Source organism: Pipistrellus kuhlii, unplaced genomic scaffold (assembly GCF_014108245.1).
Source record: "Pipistrellus kuhlii isolate mPipKuh1 unplaced genomic scaffold, mPipKuh1.p scaffold_m20_p_16, whole genome shotgun sequence".
NCBI lineage: Eukaryota > Metazoa > Chordata > Mammalia > Chiroptera > Vespertilionidae > Pipistrellus > Pipistrellus kuhlii.
Genome location: NW_023425471.1, coordinates 1,827,554 through 1,849,690, shown reverse-complemented (window position 1 = coordinate 1,849,690; position 22,137 = coordinate 1,827,554). Strand labels below are relative to the sequence as shown.

At 41.6% G+C, this 22,137-nt stretch overlaps 1 protein-coding gene across 1 annotated transcript in view; it reads left to right on the top strand.

Annotated features, from left to right (window-relative positions):
* Positions 1-1,209: 1,209 nt before the first annotated feature.
* The window catches only part of GPM6B (glycoprotein M6B), a 136,796-nt gene continuing 115,868 nt past the window's right edge, over positions 1,210-22,137 (top strand). The window contains exon 1 of the mRNA XM_045582285.1: positions 1,210-1,337. Coding sequence (XP_045438241.1) covers positions 1,334-1,337 — 4 coding nt within the window. The 5' untranslated portion in view covers positions 1,210-1,333. The remainder of the gene's footprint in view (positions 1,338-22,137) is intronic.

The window sequence follows — 22,137 nt, the reverse complement described above, 5'->3', positions numbered from 1 at the left end:
AACACGTGCATTGGGGCCTCCTTCAAATGGCTTGCTTTCTGTACCGGGACAATTAAACCTCTGTGCTCCCTGCTGTTTTACTACATGAGATTGGCTGGCAGTGATCCGCCCCACACAAATCTCTGTCCTTTTATGCAAAATATTATCAGGCTTTCTAGAGCTCTGTCTTGATAAAATCTGTTCTAATCCAATAAATTCCAATAGATGAGATGTATGCCGCCTCCACCCTTCCTTAGTCCTGGCTTCCATGTCCCTCCGTGCACTGTCTATTGTTCCTGTTTATGTAACCCTGGGTTCAAATAACCCGATGGATTTTCAAAACAATGAAGAAGCACAGCATAAACTGTCAGGGGCGCAGAGATGTCTGAGAACGCAGGGACCATAAAAAAACTGCCAGGGAGGGTCGCAGCGCTTTTCTAAAACCTTTGGGAACAGGGAACTTCTCCTCTAAGGAGACAGAAGGAATTGAACCCCGGACACTGTGAGACCATGAATCCACTCACAGGCTCCAGCACAGGCCTGAGCGGGAGAAGCGGCGATTGGGGTGTCTGCAAGGTCTCCGGGCACATGTCAGGGCTGGGCTTCCGGGAGCAAGTGGGCTGACACCCCAAACCTGTCAGCACCCCAGCCTGCAAAGCGCAGCCTGTGCCTTCGAAGTCATTGGTTACCCACAAGGAACTGCGGCCAGTTCGGGCAACTGGGGTGCCCGTTGGAATCACCTGGGGAGCTCTGGACTTGGTCTCCCCAAAACTGCCCGGCCCATCCTAACGCGCACCCCGGGTTAGACCTGCTGAATCCAGTAACCCGCCCCGCAGCCCACGTGTGAACAAAAGGATGGGGGACCGGGGCTGGGAGCAGCGCTGTCAAACCCGGGGTGCCCTTGGCGCAGTGCCTTGGGCCTCAGTTTCCTTATCTGCACAATGGGTGGTGACTAAGACCGCAAAGCCTCCCCAGCTGTGCGAGTTCCTTTTTGCCCAGATCCTAAAAGCCCACTCCCCTCTCTCTCCATCCCCCCCCCCCCCCACCAAGCTGGCTTTTCCGGCTTCCGGGTGCTCGCTGGGGGGTCCTAGGGGGAGCCTCCTGCTTGGCTGATCGCTGGGGCACGCCTGCTGCGGGTTCGGGCCCCGCTGCTGCTCACAAAGCCCCCGGCGCTGACGTCAGGGCCCCTTTCGCGGCCGCCCCGGTGCAGGCGGAGCCCAGTGCTCTCCCACCCCAGCCAGGAGCCAGCCTCCGCCAGCCGCAGCCCGGCCCGCAGGAGCCGCACGTGTGCCCGCCTGCCTGCAGAGTCCCCACCTGCTCAGCGCCCCAGCCAGCGCCCTCCAGCCGCTCAGCCATGGGTAAGGCCAGGGCCCGGCCCCCCGCCCAGGGGGCCTCCGGGCACCTCCACCGGGATCGGGGCGCGGGGGGCGGAGGCTGGCGGTGGGAGGGGCTGCGCAGGTGTCCCTCATGTCCAGGTGCGTCCCTGCCCCATCGGAGGGCGCCCCGCCCCCAGGCCCTGGGGCTGCACCCCGGCTTTGGGCTGATCCGGGAGAGAGCTGGGCTCCCGGGAGGGGTGCGAAGAGAGCTGATTCGGACGGAGCGTCCCTGGGGGAGGCAGTTCCTGCCTTATTTTTGGGGTGCTGGGGAGTCGCTAGCTCCGGGCCCGTTTCCTGGGACGCTCTCCCTCCCCGTCACTCGGGCTCCGGCGCGGAGTTCGGTCCCGTCCCGCCCGGGCTCCGCTGGCCTGAAACCCACGTGAAAGTGACGCCCGAGTCCCCAGGGCTCCGGGGAGACCCCCTTTGAGAACCAGGACCCCTGAAACACGGAAGGTGGGAGGGGCAGGGGCCGCATGGGACAAGGGTTTCATTGCTTTGTCACCGGTTCCCACTTCCGAATGCGGGGCTGAGCGCGGGAGAGGTGCCAGCGGGTTCCGTGCCGTTGGGGACGGACTGCCTGGTGAAGGCGAGACCAGCTCCGGAGAGGGAAAATCCGCAATCGGGCCGGGGCGGTGCTAGGTGGCTGGGAGATTCTGTCACCTCCTAAGACCCCTAAACGCTGTGGTCAGCAACATGTCTTTAAAGGCGTCCCTAGACTTCCGAGACCAGGGCCACACAACCACACACTGCAGACCCTTCCAGAGCATTCCTAATGAGGCAGCCAGCGGGCTTAACCACCGGGGTTAATGCTGAGGGCTGAGGAATGTATTTCCTGCCAGCCCCCCCACCCCCCCTCCCCCGCCGCGATCCCTAGCCCCTTATCCCATCCTACACCCCCCTGCCATTGAGTCTGGGTTGGTGTGTGTGTGGGGGGGGAGGTAATCTTGTGCAGATTAAGTTCTTGGTGAGGCTAAGGTAAGGAAGGTTCCATATTTTGCATTTTAAAGGAAGTGCGAATTTCGTAGTTAATTTTTTAAAAATTTACTAGGGGATCAAAATCAGAAAGGAACTAAGGCCCCTGAACCCAGCAGGAAATTTCCTCACCAAAGAGCTAGGGCAGTGGTCGGCAAACTCAGCAGTCACCAGAGCCAAATATCAACAGTGCAGAGATTGAAATTTCTTTTGAGAGCCACATTTTTTAACTTAAACTTCTTCTAACACCACCTCTTCAACATAGACTCGCCCAGGCCGTGGTATTTTGTGGAAGAGCCACACTCAAGGGGCCAAAGAGCCGCAGGTGGCTCTCGAGCTGCAGTTTGCCCACCACTGAGCTAGGGGAAAGCTAGGACAAAATCCTTCTAGAAAGGGCCGAATTGCGGGACAGGTGACTCTGGTTCCTACTTCTCCAAGTGCCCCCAGCTGAGTAGACCCATCACTCTGTGTTCCCTTTTAAAAGAGGTTCATACACAAAAATCGGGCTCCTTCCTGCTCAGCCTGGCAATGCTTGGGACAATGTGGAAGTTCCATCAAGTGCAGCATTGAGCAAAAGCACTCACTGACTTTCCTGAAATAAAGTTTCTGGTTTTTGAATGCCAAGCCTTGGGATTTGTACAGGTTAAACTCTGAGCCTTTGATCATGATGTGGGCACCTTCTTGAGAACTACTTTTCACAATAGCCCGGGCTTAAGCGAGGGTTTTATTTTTCAGTAGATGTGGAAGTTCTCATGAAGCCAATGCCCAAAGCAGAGGCCTGTTCTCAAGGAAGTACTTTGTGTCTCGGGCAATTGTTGGTTCTACGCTTCAGTTGCCAACTTGTGTTAATTGGGACATACCTCCCCGGTTCTGCCAGTATCCTTGGTTTTAGTTTTTAGTTTTTATATAAAAGAAAGAACGTTTCCTTCATGCTAAAAAGAAAACACGCTGATTTTCTTTGGGAGGTTCTTAGTAAATACACCACAAGGCCATGAACTGGTTTGATTTTTCCAGTTGGATTCAATTACCGAACATTCCCCATGAATGTTTTCATTGAAATGATGCAATTCTGGGAAAATACTGACCATTGGTCCATTGAGTTGGGACTTTGGTTCTCATGCACGTCACTTCCTTCAACTGTTCTCAGGTAATTTCCTGGTAAAAAAGGGGAAGTTCATGGAAATAGCCCCTTTAGATTCAAATGCTAAGGTTCTCAAAATCTTCAAGTGGAAAAATAAAGTATTGAGCAATGATGGTGTGTACAATTGTATGTTTCAATGCATCTTAAAACACATTGTTGAGCCCATTGATTTTATTTTTACAGCTTTGGTCAAATGTAATTCACATACCATTACAACTGGCATGTTTAAGTGCACGGAGTCTGTGATTTTTAGTGTATCTAAAGTTGTGTAGCCACCACCACTACCTAACATTGTCACCGCCCCCCAAAGAAGCCCCGGACCCATTAGAAGTCACTCCCTGGCCTTCCCTCTCCGCAGCCTGAGCCAGAGCAACCAATAATCTACTCTCTTTGGGTTTGCCTGTTGTGGATGGGTCATGTAAATGCAATGAGCCAATTGATGTTTGTGGTGTGTTTGACTGTTCAGTAACTTTGGTGGTTTTGCACAGTGGGAAGATGTATGCAGTATACCCACTAAATGAGTGTGATGAAACTAATTATTTCACTGGCTGAAGAGTTCCACATTTGCCCATTGTGAGTGCGCGCACACACACATTCTCAGGGTCACTCTGCTATTATTAGCTAGGAACTCACATTGCTTAACAGAATTTTGATTCCGTTATCTTATTTACGGGCCTGAAGGCATAACAACCGAATGGATTCCATGCAGTAACCCCTCGTAAAGCATGTGTAGGATATCCATCCTGCTGTAATATGGATCATGCATCCAGAGAGAAAGGCTGATTTTGTTTCATTAGCTGGCTACCATCTTAAATGAAAATTGTATGTAAAATGGTCTTTGTTTTGATCCATCTTGTTGCAAGGAAATGTATGTGAAGATTATGAATGTGTCACTTCACAAAAATAGCATTTAGAATACCTGGTTTAGAGCAGTTCTTTAACTATAACGTGCATACAGGTCAACCGTGACCTTATTAAAAAAGCAGCTTCTCATTCAGCGGGTCTGGATGGGGCCTGAGTTTCTGTGTTTCTAGCAAGTTCCCGGGCTGCTGGCGCTGTTGTTCCTGGGACTAAGAAACAGGAAAAGCAGGGCAAGCCCGAGGCCCAGGTGCCCACCACAGGAATCTCACTAACTGACAGTGTGACCTTGGACAAATAATCTTCTCTTCTTAATTTCAGTTGACTACACAATAAAAGATCTGATGAAATTATTTTGGGGGACTCTAAGAGCGAAATGAATGTAATTTAGAATAAAAAAACAAAACCAGAGGGTAATGTTATGCTTGAAAAACATGGACAAACAGCTCCCTCATTGAATACTGTTTATTTCCAGGAAGCCAGCATCCTTTGTAGGCTCACTGAATGCTGGCATCTTGACATGCCTGCCAACAGAACAACTGGCTTTCTCCAAGGAGACTGGGAGAGGAATGCTTCTAGTTTGGGCTTCTGCCCTCTTCTCCTTAGAGCTGGCTGTTCCTGAGAACTTCTCCTCACTCCCCATCCAGGGCCCAGGCCACCTTCAGAGGCCAGACTCTGAGGTCTCTAGCAGACAGAGTTTGCTCAGGAATTCAGATGCAGTGGAGACAAAGGAGTAGGATCCTGATGAAGAGCTGGGCAGGAAGTATCCCAGAATATGGTAGCCTCCCTCCCTCTGAGTGTCAAGATCTAGGAACAGCCCACCCTCCTCCTCCTCGGAGAGCAATTAGGTGGTTTTCATGTTACCTTGTCTGCCCTTCCAATTTCCCATGCAGGCTGATATTTTGGGGGGGAAAAAAACACCCTGGAGCGCAGAGCACCAAGTACAGTTAGTGACAAACAGGAAGTAATTATTTAGTGTATCTTAGCTCCAGAAAAAGCTGTTGTCCAAACCACTTGACCCTTTCAAGGGTTTCTGAGAGAGGATCCTTATCTGCTGTATCAGGGTCAAGCAGTGAGGTGGCTTTCATGCTATTTTGCCTGCCCTTTTTTTTGCAATCATTTTTCCAAGTGAGTCCTCTTTGTTAAGACTTTCCAAAGCAATCGGCCTTGTTTTCAAGAAATAAAAACCTTTTTAGCACTTATATCAATATTTTATTAGTTTGTGTAATATTGAATTGAATTCCATAATTAAAGTAGCAAACAACTGGCTCCTCTGAGGCAGACGATTCAGCCGGTGGGAGAAGTAGTTCAGAGGTGTCTTGAGAGTAGCTTTGAGGTCAAGATCTGTGGACAATGGTCACTGTGGTTAACAAGAATAGAAAATAAAGGCTCACTAGGTGAATGTTGGTAAGAGGGCTTATACTGTATTTTTAAACCAATGTCATCCTAAGAATTTTAACCTAATTTTTCAGGTTACTATTAGCTGGCTTATTAGGGATTTTACATATGCCTTCTTTTCTGTTCAAATGCCAAATTTGTCAAGGAAAAGATTATTTTATTCATTGTTGTATCCCAATTTTCATTCAAATGATCGGCCTATTGTAGGTGCTCCACAAATATTTGTTGAAAGGTTAAGATTTTACCACATAAAATGTACTTTATTGTCTATCAACATTATAAATATTCTAGAGGCCCAGTGCACGGAATTTGTGCATGGGTGGGGTCCCTAGGTCTGGTAGGCGATCAGGACAGATCAGGTTCCCAGCCTCCCTGCCTCCTCCTTCCCTCGTTGCCAGTATCTTCCGCCACCCACCCCCAGTGGTTCCCTATCCCAACCCAGGGCCCGTAGGCTGGAGGCAGCTCCTACATTGAGTGTCTGCTCCCTGGTGCTCAGTGCACATCATAACAACTGGTCGTTACAATCTTAAGGGTTGCTTATGCTTTTATATACAGTGGTGCCTCGCATAAAGAACGCCTCGCACAGCGAACGCTGCACACAACGAACTTCATTTCATGATTCATACAATGAACTTCGTTTCACACAACGAAGTCGCCCGAGCTTCCACGACCGCTTTGCCCGAGCTTCCACGACTGCTTCACCCGAGCTTCCACTATCGCTGCCGAAGTATTGCATCCTTCCGCGCAGGCACTGCAGGCAGTCGTTAGTCACTGCGCTTAACTTAAGCACGTATCGCGGCAATCGTTCTTCATTACGAATTAAATCATGCACATATCACGGCAGTCGTCCTTTTAAGTTAAACTCAATATTTTTTTTATATCATGATGTATCTAAATAAAAATAATAACAAAAAATTTATCTTTTTTTATGTCAGCATATTTTATGCTACAGAACGAATTATTTTTTTTAACATGTATTGTTATGGGAAAACGCGTTTCACATAACAAACTTTTCGCATAACAAACTTGCTCCTGGAACGAATTAAGTTCGTTGTGTGAGGCACCACTGTATATACTAGAGGCCTGGTGCACAAAATTCGTGCACTGGGGGCAGGAGGGGTTCCCTCAGCCTGGCCTGCACCCTTTCATAATCCGGAGGCCCTCGGGGATGTCTGCCTGCCGGCTTTGGAGGGGGCCTAAGCAAGCAGGTGGACATCCCCAAGGGGCCTTAGCTCTGCCATGGAGGCGAGAGGCTTCAGCAATCACCTCTGCACCAAAAGGCGGTGGCAGGAGCCTCTCCTGCCTCTGAGACAGCTCTAAGGAGCAGCGAGCCCAGCTTCTGGCTGAGTAGCACTCCCCCTGTGGGAGTGCACTGACCACCACGGGGCAGCTCCTGCATCATAGTGACCGGTCGTTCCACCACTCAGTCAATTTGCATATTAGCCTTTTATTATATAGGATATATAGACTTCAAGGTATGTAAAATATTTACTTATGTATTTTAAACTATGATTGATTATACTAAATTAAATAGGTAAAGGATATTATTATTCTTTAATAATAATACTTTTAGCATAAATATTCACAGAATAACAGAATTCACAGCTTGAAGTCACTTTAGAAGTGATTTGATTGCTGCAGGCATACACAGACACAAAAAAAATTTAAAGAGCAGTTTGAGTGTTATTTCATTTCTTTTTTTTTTGCCTTCAGCTTTTTTCTTTTGATGTTATGAAATATTTTCCCTCTCTCTGGTGAAAAACAGTTCCTTCTTGTCAGAATTTTGAAGTTCAGGGAAGCTTGGAGAGAAACGCTGTTTCAATGAAATTCATTATTGCCCTGAGGATTAAAAGATAATAACAGTCTTGTGTCTCCATTCTCACCTTATACAATCAGGTTAAATGAGTACCCATTGCAATACTATGCAACCAGCAAGTGCCAATCTGTAAGCCTCTGAGTTCCTGTTATATGCCCATCACCGTGAAGGCTCTCAAATTTGGTAGGTGATCACACCATGAGCGTTCAGAACCCGCCTTAGATGAAACAGGTACAGTGCTAAGTCTTGAAGCAAAAAATAAACAAATAAACAAGACCCAGCCCTGTCCTCAGATCCCCATGCTCACTGCATAGAGGCAGATAAAGAATGATAAGAGAAATAAGTACAATATCCTATAGAATGATTTCCTCTGTCTGAGGAAAAAAAGGGGATGGTGTTTCAGAGAGGGGTTCCTCAGGGAGGCAGTTACCTTTGATCTGACTCTGGAAGGATCAGCAGGGTGGCAGGAGAGGACATCCCAGGCCCTGGGTAGAGATATGCGAAAGCAGGAGGCATGGCAGAGACTGTAGCTTGGGCACTTGGAGGAGCTGGGCATAGCCTGAGTGTGGGGGAAGTGGGGAGAACTGAGGCTTGAAGAGAAGTCAGGCCAGCAATGGACTTAATAGTTACCTTTTTGTGTTAGAGCAGTGATCGGCAAACTCGTTAGTCAACAGAGCCAAATATCAACAGGACAGCGATTTAAATTTCTTTTGAGAGCCACATTTTTTAAACTTTAACTTCTTCTAATGCCACTTCTTCAACATAGACTCGCCCAGGCCGTGGTATTTTGTGGAAGAGCCACACTCAAGGGGCCCAAGAGCCGCATGTGGCTCGAGAGCCGCAGTTTGCCAACCACAATGTTAGAGGATCATGAAGGGATTTTAAGCAGGGAAGCAACAGCTGGAAGGAGATAACATTCTCCTGGAGGAGATGAAAGAAGCCCAGTGAGATAGAATCATTAGTGTCTAACTGTGAAATTCCAAATAAGGAGTTCTGAGAAGGCTAAGACCGGCTGGCTTACATGACATTTCTGGTGGAGACTTGGATTGTAGGCATGTTGAGAAGGGTGGAAAAGATTTGGGTCCACGTGGGAGACATTAGTGAGCAAGGTTTGCTGTGGGGTTCTGAAGAAACTGGCCTGGCCATAAGTAAGTGGAAGAGGGGGAAAGTAGAACATCAGATGGTAGAGGAGCACAGAAAGCCAAATGGGGAGTGACAAATTTTAACTGATTGCAAATGGACACAAATAAATGAATCTTGCAAAAATGTTGTTCATCTTGTCTATTGCTTCCTTCCTTTCAGAAGATAAATTAAAGAAGGAAGGAAGATAAATTAGAGAAGGAAGGAAGTGTAAGCCTTTCTGGGACAGAAGGGGTGATAGGTTCTTTGGTGTGATTCCAGAAGGGCTGGCGAAATGGAACCTGGTCCCTGTCTGTATATTTATTTCATTATTAATTTTAAAAGTGACATTATTTCTTCCTTAAATATTTGAAAGAATTTACCATGGAAGCTGTGTGGGCCCAGAGTTTTCTTTGTGGAAATTTTCTGAATTATATTTCTTTAACAAAGAGAGTACTATTCAGATTTCCTCTCCCTCATTGTTTCAGTTTTTATGAGTTGTGTTTTTCAAGGACTTTTCCACATTTTATGTTACTAACTTTATCGGCATAAAGTTGCGCATAACCTTCTTGTATTATGTGTTTAATACTCTTGTCTGTAGGATCAGTAGTGATGTTCATCCCTAGTGATGTAGGTAATTTGTATTCTCTTTATTTTTATTTTTTTAAAGATATATTTTATTGATTTTTTACAGAGAGGAAGAGAGAGGGATAGAGAGTTAGAAATATCGATGAGAGAGAATCATCGATCAGCTACCTCTTGCACACCCCCTACCGGGAACCAAAGTGCATGTCCTTGACTGGAATCGAACCTGGGACCCTTCAGTCCGCAGGTCCACACTCTATCCACTGAGCCAAACCGGTTTCAGCTCTTTATTTTTCTTCATCAATTTTGGCCATTTATTTTAAATTTTGTTTTTGTAGGTTGATAATTACATCTGATAGGTGAGCTGATTACTTAATTAAAAAGGAGTGCTTTTCTAGTAATCAGAAAATAGGATTTTAATGTCTAAAAGTAAAAATTGCTTACTTGGCAAAAATCTGCCAAGGGAAAAAGTTTAAACCTAATCTTTTTAATTTTACTTTTAATTGCTGTATATAACTCAATACATTTGAACTTGGTATGGCAAATCTACTAGTGTTGTAAATAATCTTGAGTTGCAGTTATTGCATAGTATTTGCTTGTATATTTGTTTGTTTTCGGATGACTGCTCAATTCTTCTTTCTTCTTTGGAGCATATGGAGGCAGATACTGAATTAAAAGAAGTCTCCTTCCCTTCTCTTTCAAATGTACTTTTAAAGCATGATGTCTCAACCTCAGCACTATTGACATTTTGGCCTGGATGATCCTTTGTCCTGAGAGGCTTCCCTGTGCACTGTAGGATGTTGAACAGCAGCCCTGGTCTTTAGCCACTCCCTCTCCAACTGTGACAACCAAAAATGTTTCCAGACATTGCCAAATAACAACTTTGGGGGCGGGGGGGGGGGGGGGCAAAATCGCCCCATTTTGAGAATCACTGCGTTAGAGTAATGGGATTGAAAACCTTTTGTGCTTCAAAATATTATAAAATCTGAGTAGTGGCATCATTGAGGACTTGGTTGAACACATCTGCAAAATGGGCAGATCTCTGGTTTAAAAGGTGTTATTCTTCATAAAGGGATGCTGGGTTTTTCTATCTGAAGGAAGTTTTTTGTTTGTTGTTTTTTACTTTTTAATATTACCAGAGAATCTGGAGCTAGAACAGAGAGCTTTTTGGACCACCTAATTCACTCTTCCTTTGCAGTAAAATGACAGCTAAACCATCTCGATAATTAAACCAAAGGCCCCTGCGAATAGAGTGCCTGGCTTTCCTTGGCAACTTGTTCTGATGTTCAGGGCACTTTGTCTTTAAAAGGACTAAATCAATATGAAGCTCATTTTGCTTATTAAAATCATTTCCATCATCTTTTGTTCTCTTCATTAAGTGGAAAGACATCGAGGATCTAGTCCCATTTCTTAATATCCTTAATTACTTTGATGGCCTTTCCAAATTTAGAATTCATCTCCTTAAGTATAATGAAATCTACCCAGATTAAGCCTTTCAGGCAACCTTCCTGCACAGTCCATTTCAGCCTTAGGGTCTGTGCTCGTCACATCATTTTGTTTTCCATGTGTTTGAGAGACATGGGAGTTGTAAGAGGAAAGACTGGTTTTCCCCTTCTTTATAACAGAGAGCCTTTAAGGACAGTCTGTAATCTTCTTGCTTCCCCCGTGTCCTCAATTCCTACCTCCTAGTAGAGACCTTAAGTTGGTGTTTTCGGAGAGATCTGAACACGCGTGTAGAAAAAGAAACAGGAACTTTGGAAGCAAAGAGTAGGAGGAGCCTGGGAAATCTGCTATTTTGTATGAGCATCAGGCCACTCTTTTAGGTTTAGGACTGTGCTCTTTCACATTGGCTTCCTGAAAAGAAAGCTTAAATGGGGAATTTAAAATGGCAGCTCAAATGCAGGCATCTGTTCTTTCACACAAGGAGACGTGTAATTAGGAGAGAAAGTCAAACCCTTAAGAGGACTTTATTTTCCACAGCCATTTTTAAATATTTTCCTTTTAGGTTTCACACGTGGCTTATTCTGATAATGTCCATGGTAAGTACAACAGAGTGAAGAACACTAAAGTGATGAATTTCTATTCCAAGTGTTATTACCATGTTGTAAAGCCACTGTCCTGGGTTACCAAAAACTGGTTTGAGCTCTATAACATATGATGATACGTTGTCACAAATATTTTTAGAAGTTTTGTAATGGGCACGGATATTAGAAAGTCATTTTAAAATTGATTATTGGAAGATAATATGTATACAGAAAGTGGGAAAATCACAAGCATACAGCTTGACAATTTTTTACAAACTTTAGTCAATACACAGACTAAGAAGCAGAATATGATTAGCCCCTCAGAAATCCCCAGCAAACTCTCTTTTCAGCTCCTCTGACCAGGGGTACTCACTCCTAATTTCAGCCAACATAGTTTTGCCTGGTCTTGTATTTTATATAAGTGGAATCGTACAGTATGAACTTTTAATCAACATTAATAGCATTATTTCAAAACTTGGTGATGATTTCTGTTTAGAAAATAGACCTGCTTCTACATTATTGTGGTGAAAAGCATTTATTAAATGCCTATGTGCATAGAGCTGTGTTAGGGAGTGCATAAACCACTGATTCCTACCTCCCATTTTAAGGGGGAAAACATAAATACAGCAGGACTTTGAAAATACTTGATGAGAGATGAGAATGGTACATGAAAAACATGTATAGTGAGGAAGAGATTACAAAGATAAAGCATCCCATTTTCTACCTCACGATGGAAAGTAGATCATGATGGATTATGAATAAAGAGAAAGTGGAGATGTTGCATATTTATTCAGGATATGATCAGTATGAATACTTTTGAGACCACCCATGAATTCATTTCCTGAAGAAGATGGAGTTTTAGAAAATGTCTCAATTTACGGTAGTTAGTCAACTATTGGCTAGTGGGTAGTCAAAGTGGAGTCCAAGTTTGCAAAAAAAGGGTTGAAGATCTGATTCTGATTCTCATCCTGAAAATTTTTAGAAATAGATATAAATAGATATAAAACTGTTTTTGCCAAAATAACTTTTCTTCTTGTGCTGTTTGGGCATAGACCATAACAATGTGTTTTTCTTCAATAAAAAATTGTGTCATCTTGTTGACTGAAGTAATGATGTACTATTGTAGTTAGCAAAAGAAATGCTTTATCATCACATAAAGTTGGCTTTAAACTGTTCACTACTGCTTGCCACATAGTGGTATCACTTTATTCTCTCACCAGTAGTGTGTAAGCATTCTAGTTTCTCTGTATCTTCACCAACATTTGGTATTTGTCATATAGCATATAATTTTTTAAAAATTCTATAGGTTTGAGGTAGTATTTCATTGTTTTTTATGTTGAGTTTTCCTAGAGGTTGAAACTTCTAGGTAAGTTATTAGGCCGTTTGTGTTTTCTCTTTCATTGATATCCTTTTTTTTCTTATTTATTTGTAGCAATTCTTTATACATTCTGAATTCTAACTCTTAGTTAAATGTGATTTTCAACATCATCTTCCTCTCGGTGGTTTATCTTTTAACTTTGTGGAACACATCTTTTATTGTACAAAACATTTTTATTGTAATAAAGCCCTAATTATCAATATTTTTGTTAGTCTTTTATGATTTGTGCTTTTAATTTTTGCCTTGTTTTATAATTGTTTCTAACTCAAAAGTGATAAAGATGTTCTATTCCAATGTATTTTCTCTTAAAGATTTTTTTTTTAATGTATGCTTTTCATTTTTCAGTTCTTATTCCATTGGGATTTTAGTTTTTTGGAATAGTATGAGTTAGAAATCTATTTTTATTTTATATTTCCTATACATATACCACCAGGGACTTAATAGTTTATATTTTCCTCACTGATCTTTATCTAATACCATCTCTCAAGTATTAAGTTTTCCTACTGTATATGTGTGTACATCTCTGGACTCCATTCTGTTCTTTGGTCTATTTTGCCATCCATGTACTAATATTACCCTGTCCTAATTCCTGTAGATTTATACTATGCCTGGCTATCTCCCAGGAAAACTTTTCTCTCTTTTTTAAAAAAATATTATTTTATTGTTGGCAGTAATACAGATGTATTACTTCCTGTATTTCCCCCTCCTCCCATCATACTCCCCCAGGCCTTCATCACAGTGTGTCCATAGGCTATGCATACAAGTATATAAGTTCTTTGGTTTATTTCTTCTCACCCCTTTCCCACCCCCACCCCCAATATGTCAGTCTATTCCATGCCTCGGGATTTGTTTTGTTGGTCCATTTATAGAACTTTTCTCTTCTTGTTCTTAATTAAAAGTGTATGAGACACTCTTCATTTTTTGCTTTTGGAATCAGCTTTTCATGTTCCACACACATTTGTACTAGGATTTGGGGTGGGATTACACTGAATTTACAGAATATTTTTCGTGATAGTCACTGGGTTTACTATATTGAACCTACCAATTGTTTATGTGGTGTAGCTCTTCATATAATTAGATCTTCTTTTACACACCCTAATAATGTTTTTAAAAGTATACCTTTTGAAATTTCATTAGAGGTCTCTCATAGTTTCTGTGGCTTTTTTAAAAAGAAAAAGTCAATCGGGGTTAAATCTAATGCCACGAGATGTCATGTTTCGTTCCTTAGATCTATAACTTCTGAAAGCGCAGCTGAATGGACAGACTTGTTTAGATGAACATAGAAGCTATGGGGAAGGCTGATTCTGAGTTATCATGTAGCAGCCTGGACATAAGACCTGCAGCAAAGTGAAGTATTTTTATTTAAACCAACCCTTGACATATAGTAAGATAAGAAAATAAGACTCTGATTATGATTTAAAAAATAAATGTGGATTTCTTTTTTTTATATACATTTTATTGATTTTTTTACAGAGAGAAAGGGAGAGGGACGAAGAGCTAGAAACATCAATGAGAGAAACATTGATCAGCTGCCTCCTGCACACCCTCTACTGGGGATGTGCCTGCAACCAAGATACATGCCCTTGACCGGAATTGAACATGGGATCTTTCAGTTCTCAGGCCGATGCTCTATCCACTGAGTCAAACCAGTTTCTAAATGTGGATTTCTTCTAAAAGAAAAATATGGCCCAATTTGCTCCACTACAAAGAACACATTTACCTTCAAGGTGCACATTCTTAGTTGAAGGAGTACGGGGCGGGGGTAAGGAACCCATTTTTCATGAATACTTTAGTGCAATGAGGCTAAGGTAACCCTAGGATGATTTAAAGATGGCTCTTCTTGGAGTGTTATTTCCATGTTTGGTGATGTTACTTGTGAAAATGACCTTTTCTTGGTAGTTTCAAGGTTACCTGTTTTGCCTAAGTAGTTACATGGAAATTTTCTTCTTGGAATAGTTTTACATAGCTGCTCACCCTGCAAAGAAGAGGCCAGCATTTGGTGTTTCTTTTTCATTGACTGGCTTATTTTACTCAGCACGATGTTCTCCAATTCCATCCAGGTTGCTGCAAATGATGAGAATTCCTTCTTTTTTATGGCAACATAATATTCCATTGTGTAGATGTACCATAGTTTTTTGATCCAATCATCTGCTGACGGGCACCTAGGCTGTTTCCAAATTCTAGCTATTGTAGATTGTACTCATTTATGGATAATAAAGAACATTATAAACTGATGAACCAAAAGATAGATATAGAGACAGTAAAGCAACAAGTAGACTGTCAAATTACAGCAGGTAGGGTAGGGAGATCTGGGGGAGATAATAGATCAACCAAAGGACTTGTATATAATACATGCATATAAGTACAACCAATGGACACAAAACTCTGGGGAGAGGGGGTATTTATGAGGGGGGGGCAATGTTAAATTATGTACTCAGATAATAATTGAATAAAAAAATGGGAAAATAAAGAATTATAATCTCTTTAAAAAAGAAGAAGAAGAAGAAGGAGGAGGAGGAGGGGAGGCGGCCAGCATTTGGGCCGGAACGGCCAGCTTGATTTATTCCAGAAAGTGGTTTATTCACCTGTCAAATGAGATTATGTGCATGACTGTTATCCATCACGTCACAAAAATATGCCTGCACAATGCCTCAAACTTTTATTTACTTGGAGGCAACAGAAATCACAAATGTAAATTGTCCTGAAACATATCTTTGGAAATGCAGTTTTTAATAGAGTGCTAGTCCCCCCTTACTGTTGATGATGATGACCAGAACAAGACAGGACTGCTAGACAGTGTCTACCCACTGCCTGCTGTCTCCTCTCCAGTCAACTCACACAGACGCAGGCACGCACGCATGCACACACTTCTATATGTTTAGATTTGAGTAATCCCGAAAGGCCCCAGTCATAAAAATCTATTCTTGAAATTCACTTTTTTGGTCCTGTTTTTGTCTTAGAAGGGTCTCTCAATGTGGAAACTTTAGAATTTAAATATATTTTATTAATTTCAGAGAGGGAGAGGGAGATAGAAACATCAATGATGAGAGAGAATCGTTTATCAGCCACCCTACTGGGGATCAAGCACACAACCTGGGCATGTGCCCTTGACCAAAATCGAACTCGGGACCCTTCAGTCCACTGCTAGAGCCAAAACTGTTAGGGCTAGAATTTAAAACTGAAGTCTAAATTCAGACATAAAAGTTAAGTCCTTTTTACTTTTTATCATCTTATTTTAGCATTTAGTGATTTGAGCAAATATGGCGCTACTTCTACTTTTTGATAGCCAGGCAGTGTCCTCAGCCTAACATGACAAGTGAGGTATTACTGAAGAGAAAAGGAAACTTCTGACCAACCTAACTGTGACAGAGTGGGTTGTTGATTAGAAAGCACCACTAAAGATGTTAGACTTGCTGCCTGGGCAGGCTCTTTCCTCAGTCATCCGGCCCCAAATGTCAAGAGTTCCAAGGTTGAGACTCCATGTGTGGAGGCAGTATTTGGAGTCAAGTACTCATTCTTTCAGGGACTGGTGACCAATGGAGGCCTCTTATTCTTTAAAAAGCAACAGTGCTATTTTGTGTTTGAAGAATTTTTTCATACTCATGGTTCTTCACTGCAGTTGATTTTGCGCCTAACGGAAATAGTTATAATTGTTACAACTGGAGTCAGGGGAGGGTGCTATTGGCATCTAGCGGGTAGAAGGCAGAGATGCTGCTAAACATCCTACAGGGAACAGGACAAGCCCCTCCCCAAACAAAGTCATCTGGCCCCCAAATGTCAAGAGCCCAAGGTTGGCATACATTGGTTTAAACTGAACTTTGACATTGTAAAGATGGTCTTTGCAAACCTTAATGACATATAGCGCATGGGAAAGTTTGGTGTTTGGGCTGAAATAGGGCAAGAGATTCTAGACACCAAATAAAAGGATTCAGATGTAGAAGGGGTTGCCCCGTTCAGAAGGTGCCATTAGGACAAGCCTCTCTCAATACAGACAGAACCCAGCCTTGGATATTGCTAATTACCGGTGCTGATATGGACCTACTTGTTTAATTCAATTGATATCCATTAAAATCTTACCACAAGCAAGGCATTCTTTATGTTAATAATGAAACAAATGATAATACCATGTACGATAGAAAAGCGAATTATAAAATTCTTTTTTCTAAAAGTTTGTTTTTAATATATTTTTATTGATTTCAGAGAGGAAGAGAGAAGGAGAGAGAAACAGTAACATCAATGATGAGAGAGAATCATTATTCAGCTGCCTACTGCACCCCCCCCCCACTGGGGACCGAGCCCACAACCCGGGCATGTGCCCTTGACCAGAATTGAACTTGGGACCCTTCAATCCACAAGCTGACACTCTATCCATTGAGACAAACCAGCTAGGGCTACCTGAGGGTTTTATTTATTTATTATTTCAGCCTCTTTTTTGCAGACTCTCAAATATTCATGTAACAAAAGAAAATAGCATATAATGAAGTGAGCCAATTATTTATTCATTTAGCATTTAATTTCAAGCAATAGGTTTAACCTTTTTGTTTGATGAATAGTACAAGGAGTGATTTAAGTATAATATTTCCCTGACTTTCCCAATCCTTGGTGAAATTTTTAAGTTGAGACATGGGAAATATACCACAATAGACCATTTTTGGCATATGATATGGCATTTTCATGTGGTTCAGTGTAAGACAGTATAATACAGAATAAATATTCTCTTCCAGGGACCATTCCAGCCTGGTATTGCAATGAAACAAAAGAAGTGCCCATTCTTTTTCTTTTTTTTTCTTTTTTTCCTGAAACTGCAGATGAGGCAACAGCCTCATTCTAATAAGTCTTCAAAGGATTTAAGTTCCATTGTCCCAAAACCTGGGGTTCTGCTCACAAATACTTAAGAACCAAAGACTGCCGTTCATTTCCTTTGGTGAAGCAAGGAATCACCCCCCAATGTATATCCTCTGTAAGTGTGGGTTTGTGTGTGTTATGTTCTCTTCTGGTGTGTGGTATTCCTGTCTTGGTAATTGTTAGGTATGAGATGGAGGAAGTTCTCTAGTTATGTTCAGTCTGCCATTTTACTTACATTTAATGAATGTGTTTTGGTGGCTTAATATTGGTATAGAAAATTAACTGTTTGTTTATATTTCCAGGAAAGTCTCCCCTCCCCATAGTTTAGTTGAAATTGGTAAAAATATGGTCATTTTCAGGTAAGGGTCAAGTTTTTATATCCATACAGTTTAATGATTCCTAAACATATATGAATATGTTACTATTTTCAATTGGTACATCTTACTTTAATAACTTTATGGGAGGAAAAAAAACTCCAATATAAATTCACCTACTGAGATTTCTACATAGGTTGTTCGAAAGTCTTATTCTTTATATAGTATTATATATGTAAAACTGCTAAACAGTCATGGGCCTTACTAGGAATATAAAATTGCTCTTTGAGGGTAACATTAAGAATGGGAAAACCTTCAGTGTATTTTTATTTATTATTTCTTAATTAAATGTATTGGGGTGACATTGGTGAACATGAACATGTAGGTTTCAGGTGTCAGTTTCTATGTTACAAGATCTGTACATTGCACCCTGTGCCCACCACCCAAAGTCAAATCCTCTCCTGTCGCCTTATATTAGGACCCCGTTCACCCCCACCCCCTCCCTTTGGCCACCACCACACTGCGGTTTGTGTTCATAAGTTTCAGTTTTATGTCCCACATACGAGTGAAATCATATGGTTTTTAGCTGTTTCTGACTGACTTCTTTCACTTAACACAATGTTTTCAAGGTCCATCCATGTTGTTGCAAATGGCAGTATTTCATCCTTTCTTATGGCTGAGTAGCATTCCATTGTGTATATGTACCACATCTTCCTTATCCAGTCCCTTCACTGTATTTTTAAAAAATATTTCAATGTTTTAATTCTTGCCCATTAACAAGTTTTACTTGAAAATGTAATATAATTTCTCTAGAGAACAGGAAAAAATAGATATTGGCATGAATCAGGAAACCAAAAGCATTTGATTTATAAGAATTCAAAAATTGTTTTCCCATTCATATTATCTTAGTTTGTATCTTAAAATCCAGGGTTATGACCTATGTACTGTAAACTGCACATTTAAAGTGTAAAAGGAAAAAAAAAAGAATGGGGAAACCTACACCTTGGTTTCCTAGAATTAAGAATTCATCCTAATATGAAACATCAAGTAATCAGAACCTTATTCAGTACAGTACTTATCCTTACATTTGAAAATAGTTGTTTATTGATGAAAATATCATCAACCCAAAGTCACATAGCCACATATTGGCCAGTCAGGAAACTCTCTGCTTCCACCTCTTACCCTCACCTCCAATCCTTTTGCCTAGTCCCTCTTTGTGATGTCTGCCATACTGGTATACTATTATGTGAAGTCTGTAGGATAAAATGTTTTGTCTCTCTTGACCATTTCCTGAAATTGAAGAAAGTTTAAATAGCTTCTCCAAATAAGCAAATAAAGGAAGTGTAGAAGTTAAGGGAGTCGTTTCTGCTTTCATTCCCATGAGGAAATGCCTTCCTGAAGCTACAGATGTCTAACGCTTTGTCATTGTCACAGTCACCTACAGAGATGCCTGAGGAGAAAGAAGACTGTGAACAGCTGAAGCCCAAGCTCTGAATACCCATGGTGGTGATTTGCTGTGCTATTGATGCTTTTATTAACATAATCCAACGTATTATTAGAGACAGCTTGTTTTACTAGCCAGCTTCCAAACTTTAATTGTGCACATCCATTACCCAAATGCAGTTGGAAATGCAAGAACTATAGTGGTGAATAAAAGAGTTCTTGGTTTTGATGGAGAGCCCACAGTCTGGTAGGATGCACCTCTGAGCAGAGAAACCATGATAAAGATTGGCAGCTGTAAAAAAGAAGGCTCTCACCCTTTGAGACAGCATGGAGGGACTTGGACAGTATGCTAAGCAAAATAAGCCAGATAGAGAAAGACAAGTATCACATGATCTCACTCATATGTGGAACCTTAATGAACAAAATAAACTGATGAACAAAATAAATCCAGAGACACAGAAGCATGGAACAGACTGATGAATCTCAGAAGGAAGGCAGGGGAGGGTGGATAGGGAGAAATTGAAGAAATTATATGTATATATGCATAACCATGGACACAGATAATAGTGTGGTGAAGGCCTGGGAGGGTGTGGGGTGAAGGGGGTCAATAGAGAAAGAAGGGGCCATATGTAATACTTTCAACAATAAAGATAACTTTTTCAAAAACAAAATAAAAGAAATATGTTCAAAAAAGCATTGTTTTCTGGTAAAGGAATGGTACTAATACTGGTCTACATTCCTGCCACATGTATTACCATAGAGGAGACATTTTTCCTTTCTTTTATATAATAGTGACTATTTTAATGAAATTATTAACAGGTTTCAGACTTTATTTTATCTGAACCTTTCAGCAAGTGAACATCCTACTGAAACGTATTCACTTGAGAAAAATCAGAACTTTGCAAAAGGGCATTTCTTTGAGTGCAGCAAATTATCATTGATACTTGAATGCAATTAGGAAAATAGGGTTGGTAATAAAACTGATCAAAACAAGTTGTGTCATAAAAAAACCATGATGTCTGTAACTATAATCACATAATGAAGCATCATAATTACATGATGCTTCCTTCTTTAGAAGTCTGAAGACACCATTGCATGAGCTTGAAAACCAATAAAGCTGTTGCTTGAATACCTAAGCCCAGTCTCTTACATATAGGGTGTAAAAAAAAAAAAAGTATATACACACACTTTGAATAATTATAAAGGCCGTGTTTATTTAAATACATTTCATTTTCAAAATTGATCTATCAGCTGTTAAAGTGTGCATACATTTTTTAAAAATATATTTTTATTGATTTCAGAGAGGAAGGGAGAGGGAGAGATAGAAATATCAGTGATGAGAGAGAATCATTGATCAGCTACCTCCTAAACACCCGACAATGGGTATCAAGCCCATAACCCAGGCATGTGCCTTGACAGGGAATTGAACCTCCTGGTTCATAGGTCAGTGTTTAACCACTGAGCTATGCTGGCTGGGCAAGTATGTATACATTTTTTTGGGGGGGCACCCTGTAGTTTAGACTTAAATGGAATGCTTTATTGCTCCAATTTTATTACCTGTGAATACTTTAGGGTAGAAGGGATGGCGTATGTTCTGTTGCCATGGTAATTGTACTTAAAATGTCAGGCTGCGCTTACTTGTTTTAAAAATATCTAAATTCCTATAAAAATCTTTACACATAACTTTCTCACGTTCAGTGAGTGATTCCTTATTTAACTGGCATTTTAGCTAATGACATGATCACATAAGTTGTTTTGAGAAATGCCAAAGGTTATTGCTATACAGCACTAAAGATATTTAAAATGTCCACCATTTAAAAACTTGAATATTTTAAAAATAGCTTACATGTGTTCTTGCCATGATTAATGGAGTGAAACAACCTTCAGAGCTTGGTTATCAATTAATCCTGGTAACTGAGGGATTCGGGGTGAATCATGCTTGGGCTCCATATGTGGATCTTCAGTTAGTAGCAGGTGTTGAGGCAGAAGTGGCCACTTTTCACTTGTGTTCTACTGTAACACTGGACTTGAATATTTCAGTGTGTTTCTCTCTCCCCTGTGCTGTCCCAGAGCTCCCATCATAGCCCATCTGTTGCCTTGTTTCATTTATTTTTAAGATGGAACCACCTTAAAACACACACATATGAATTAATAAGCAAATAAACACTCTTGGTAAGCTAACTTAAGGAGTGCTGAGTGCTGCATTAATTTCCAATCAGTAGCCTGGAGTGGGTGCCCAGGAGCTTTGTAGTTCCTTTGTGGATGGGCTTTGTGGCAACTGTTAACCAGCTCAAATCTCTTCATACTTGATTATTTCACAAATGACTGACGCTTCTGAAATATTTCAACTTCTAGGTAAATGGGGAAGAGCAGTCGATGTAGACGTCTCTGTGGATAAACTGCATTCTGTATCCACATCGGTGATGGAAATCTGTCCTGCTTTGGGACCTAGGCAACAACAACGCTGCCTTTTTAAACAGATCCATTCCAAAAGCTGGGGGGAGGGGGGGAGGGGCGGGCGATGTAGGGAAGAGCACTACTTCTATCATGAGCTTCTCTTTGCTTTATTTCTACATTTCTGGAAATCTTTCCTTGGCATTGTGTGTATATTTCTATGTTAGCATCCTTTTTCCATGGCTCAAACAAGCTCCCTTGGTCACTGAGAAAATAAAATGAAAGTTCCAAGCCTTGCGAGGCAGGTCCAGATACTGTTGCATTGGGTGGCCTTCCTGCTTTTACTCACATGCCACATCCCCCTCCTGGGGTTGGGTCAGAGCAGCTGAAAATCCTGCTGGGCCTTTCAGAGCTCCTTGAGGGATGTTTAGGTGGCAGATGCACTTAATTATTAGGTATCTTACAGATGCAGGAGAATAAGCTTTCATAGGTTTT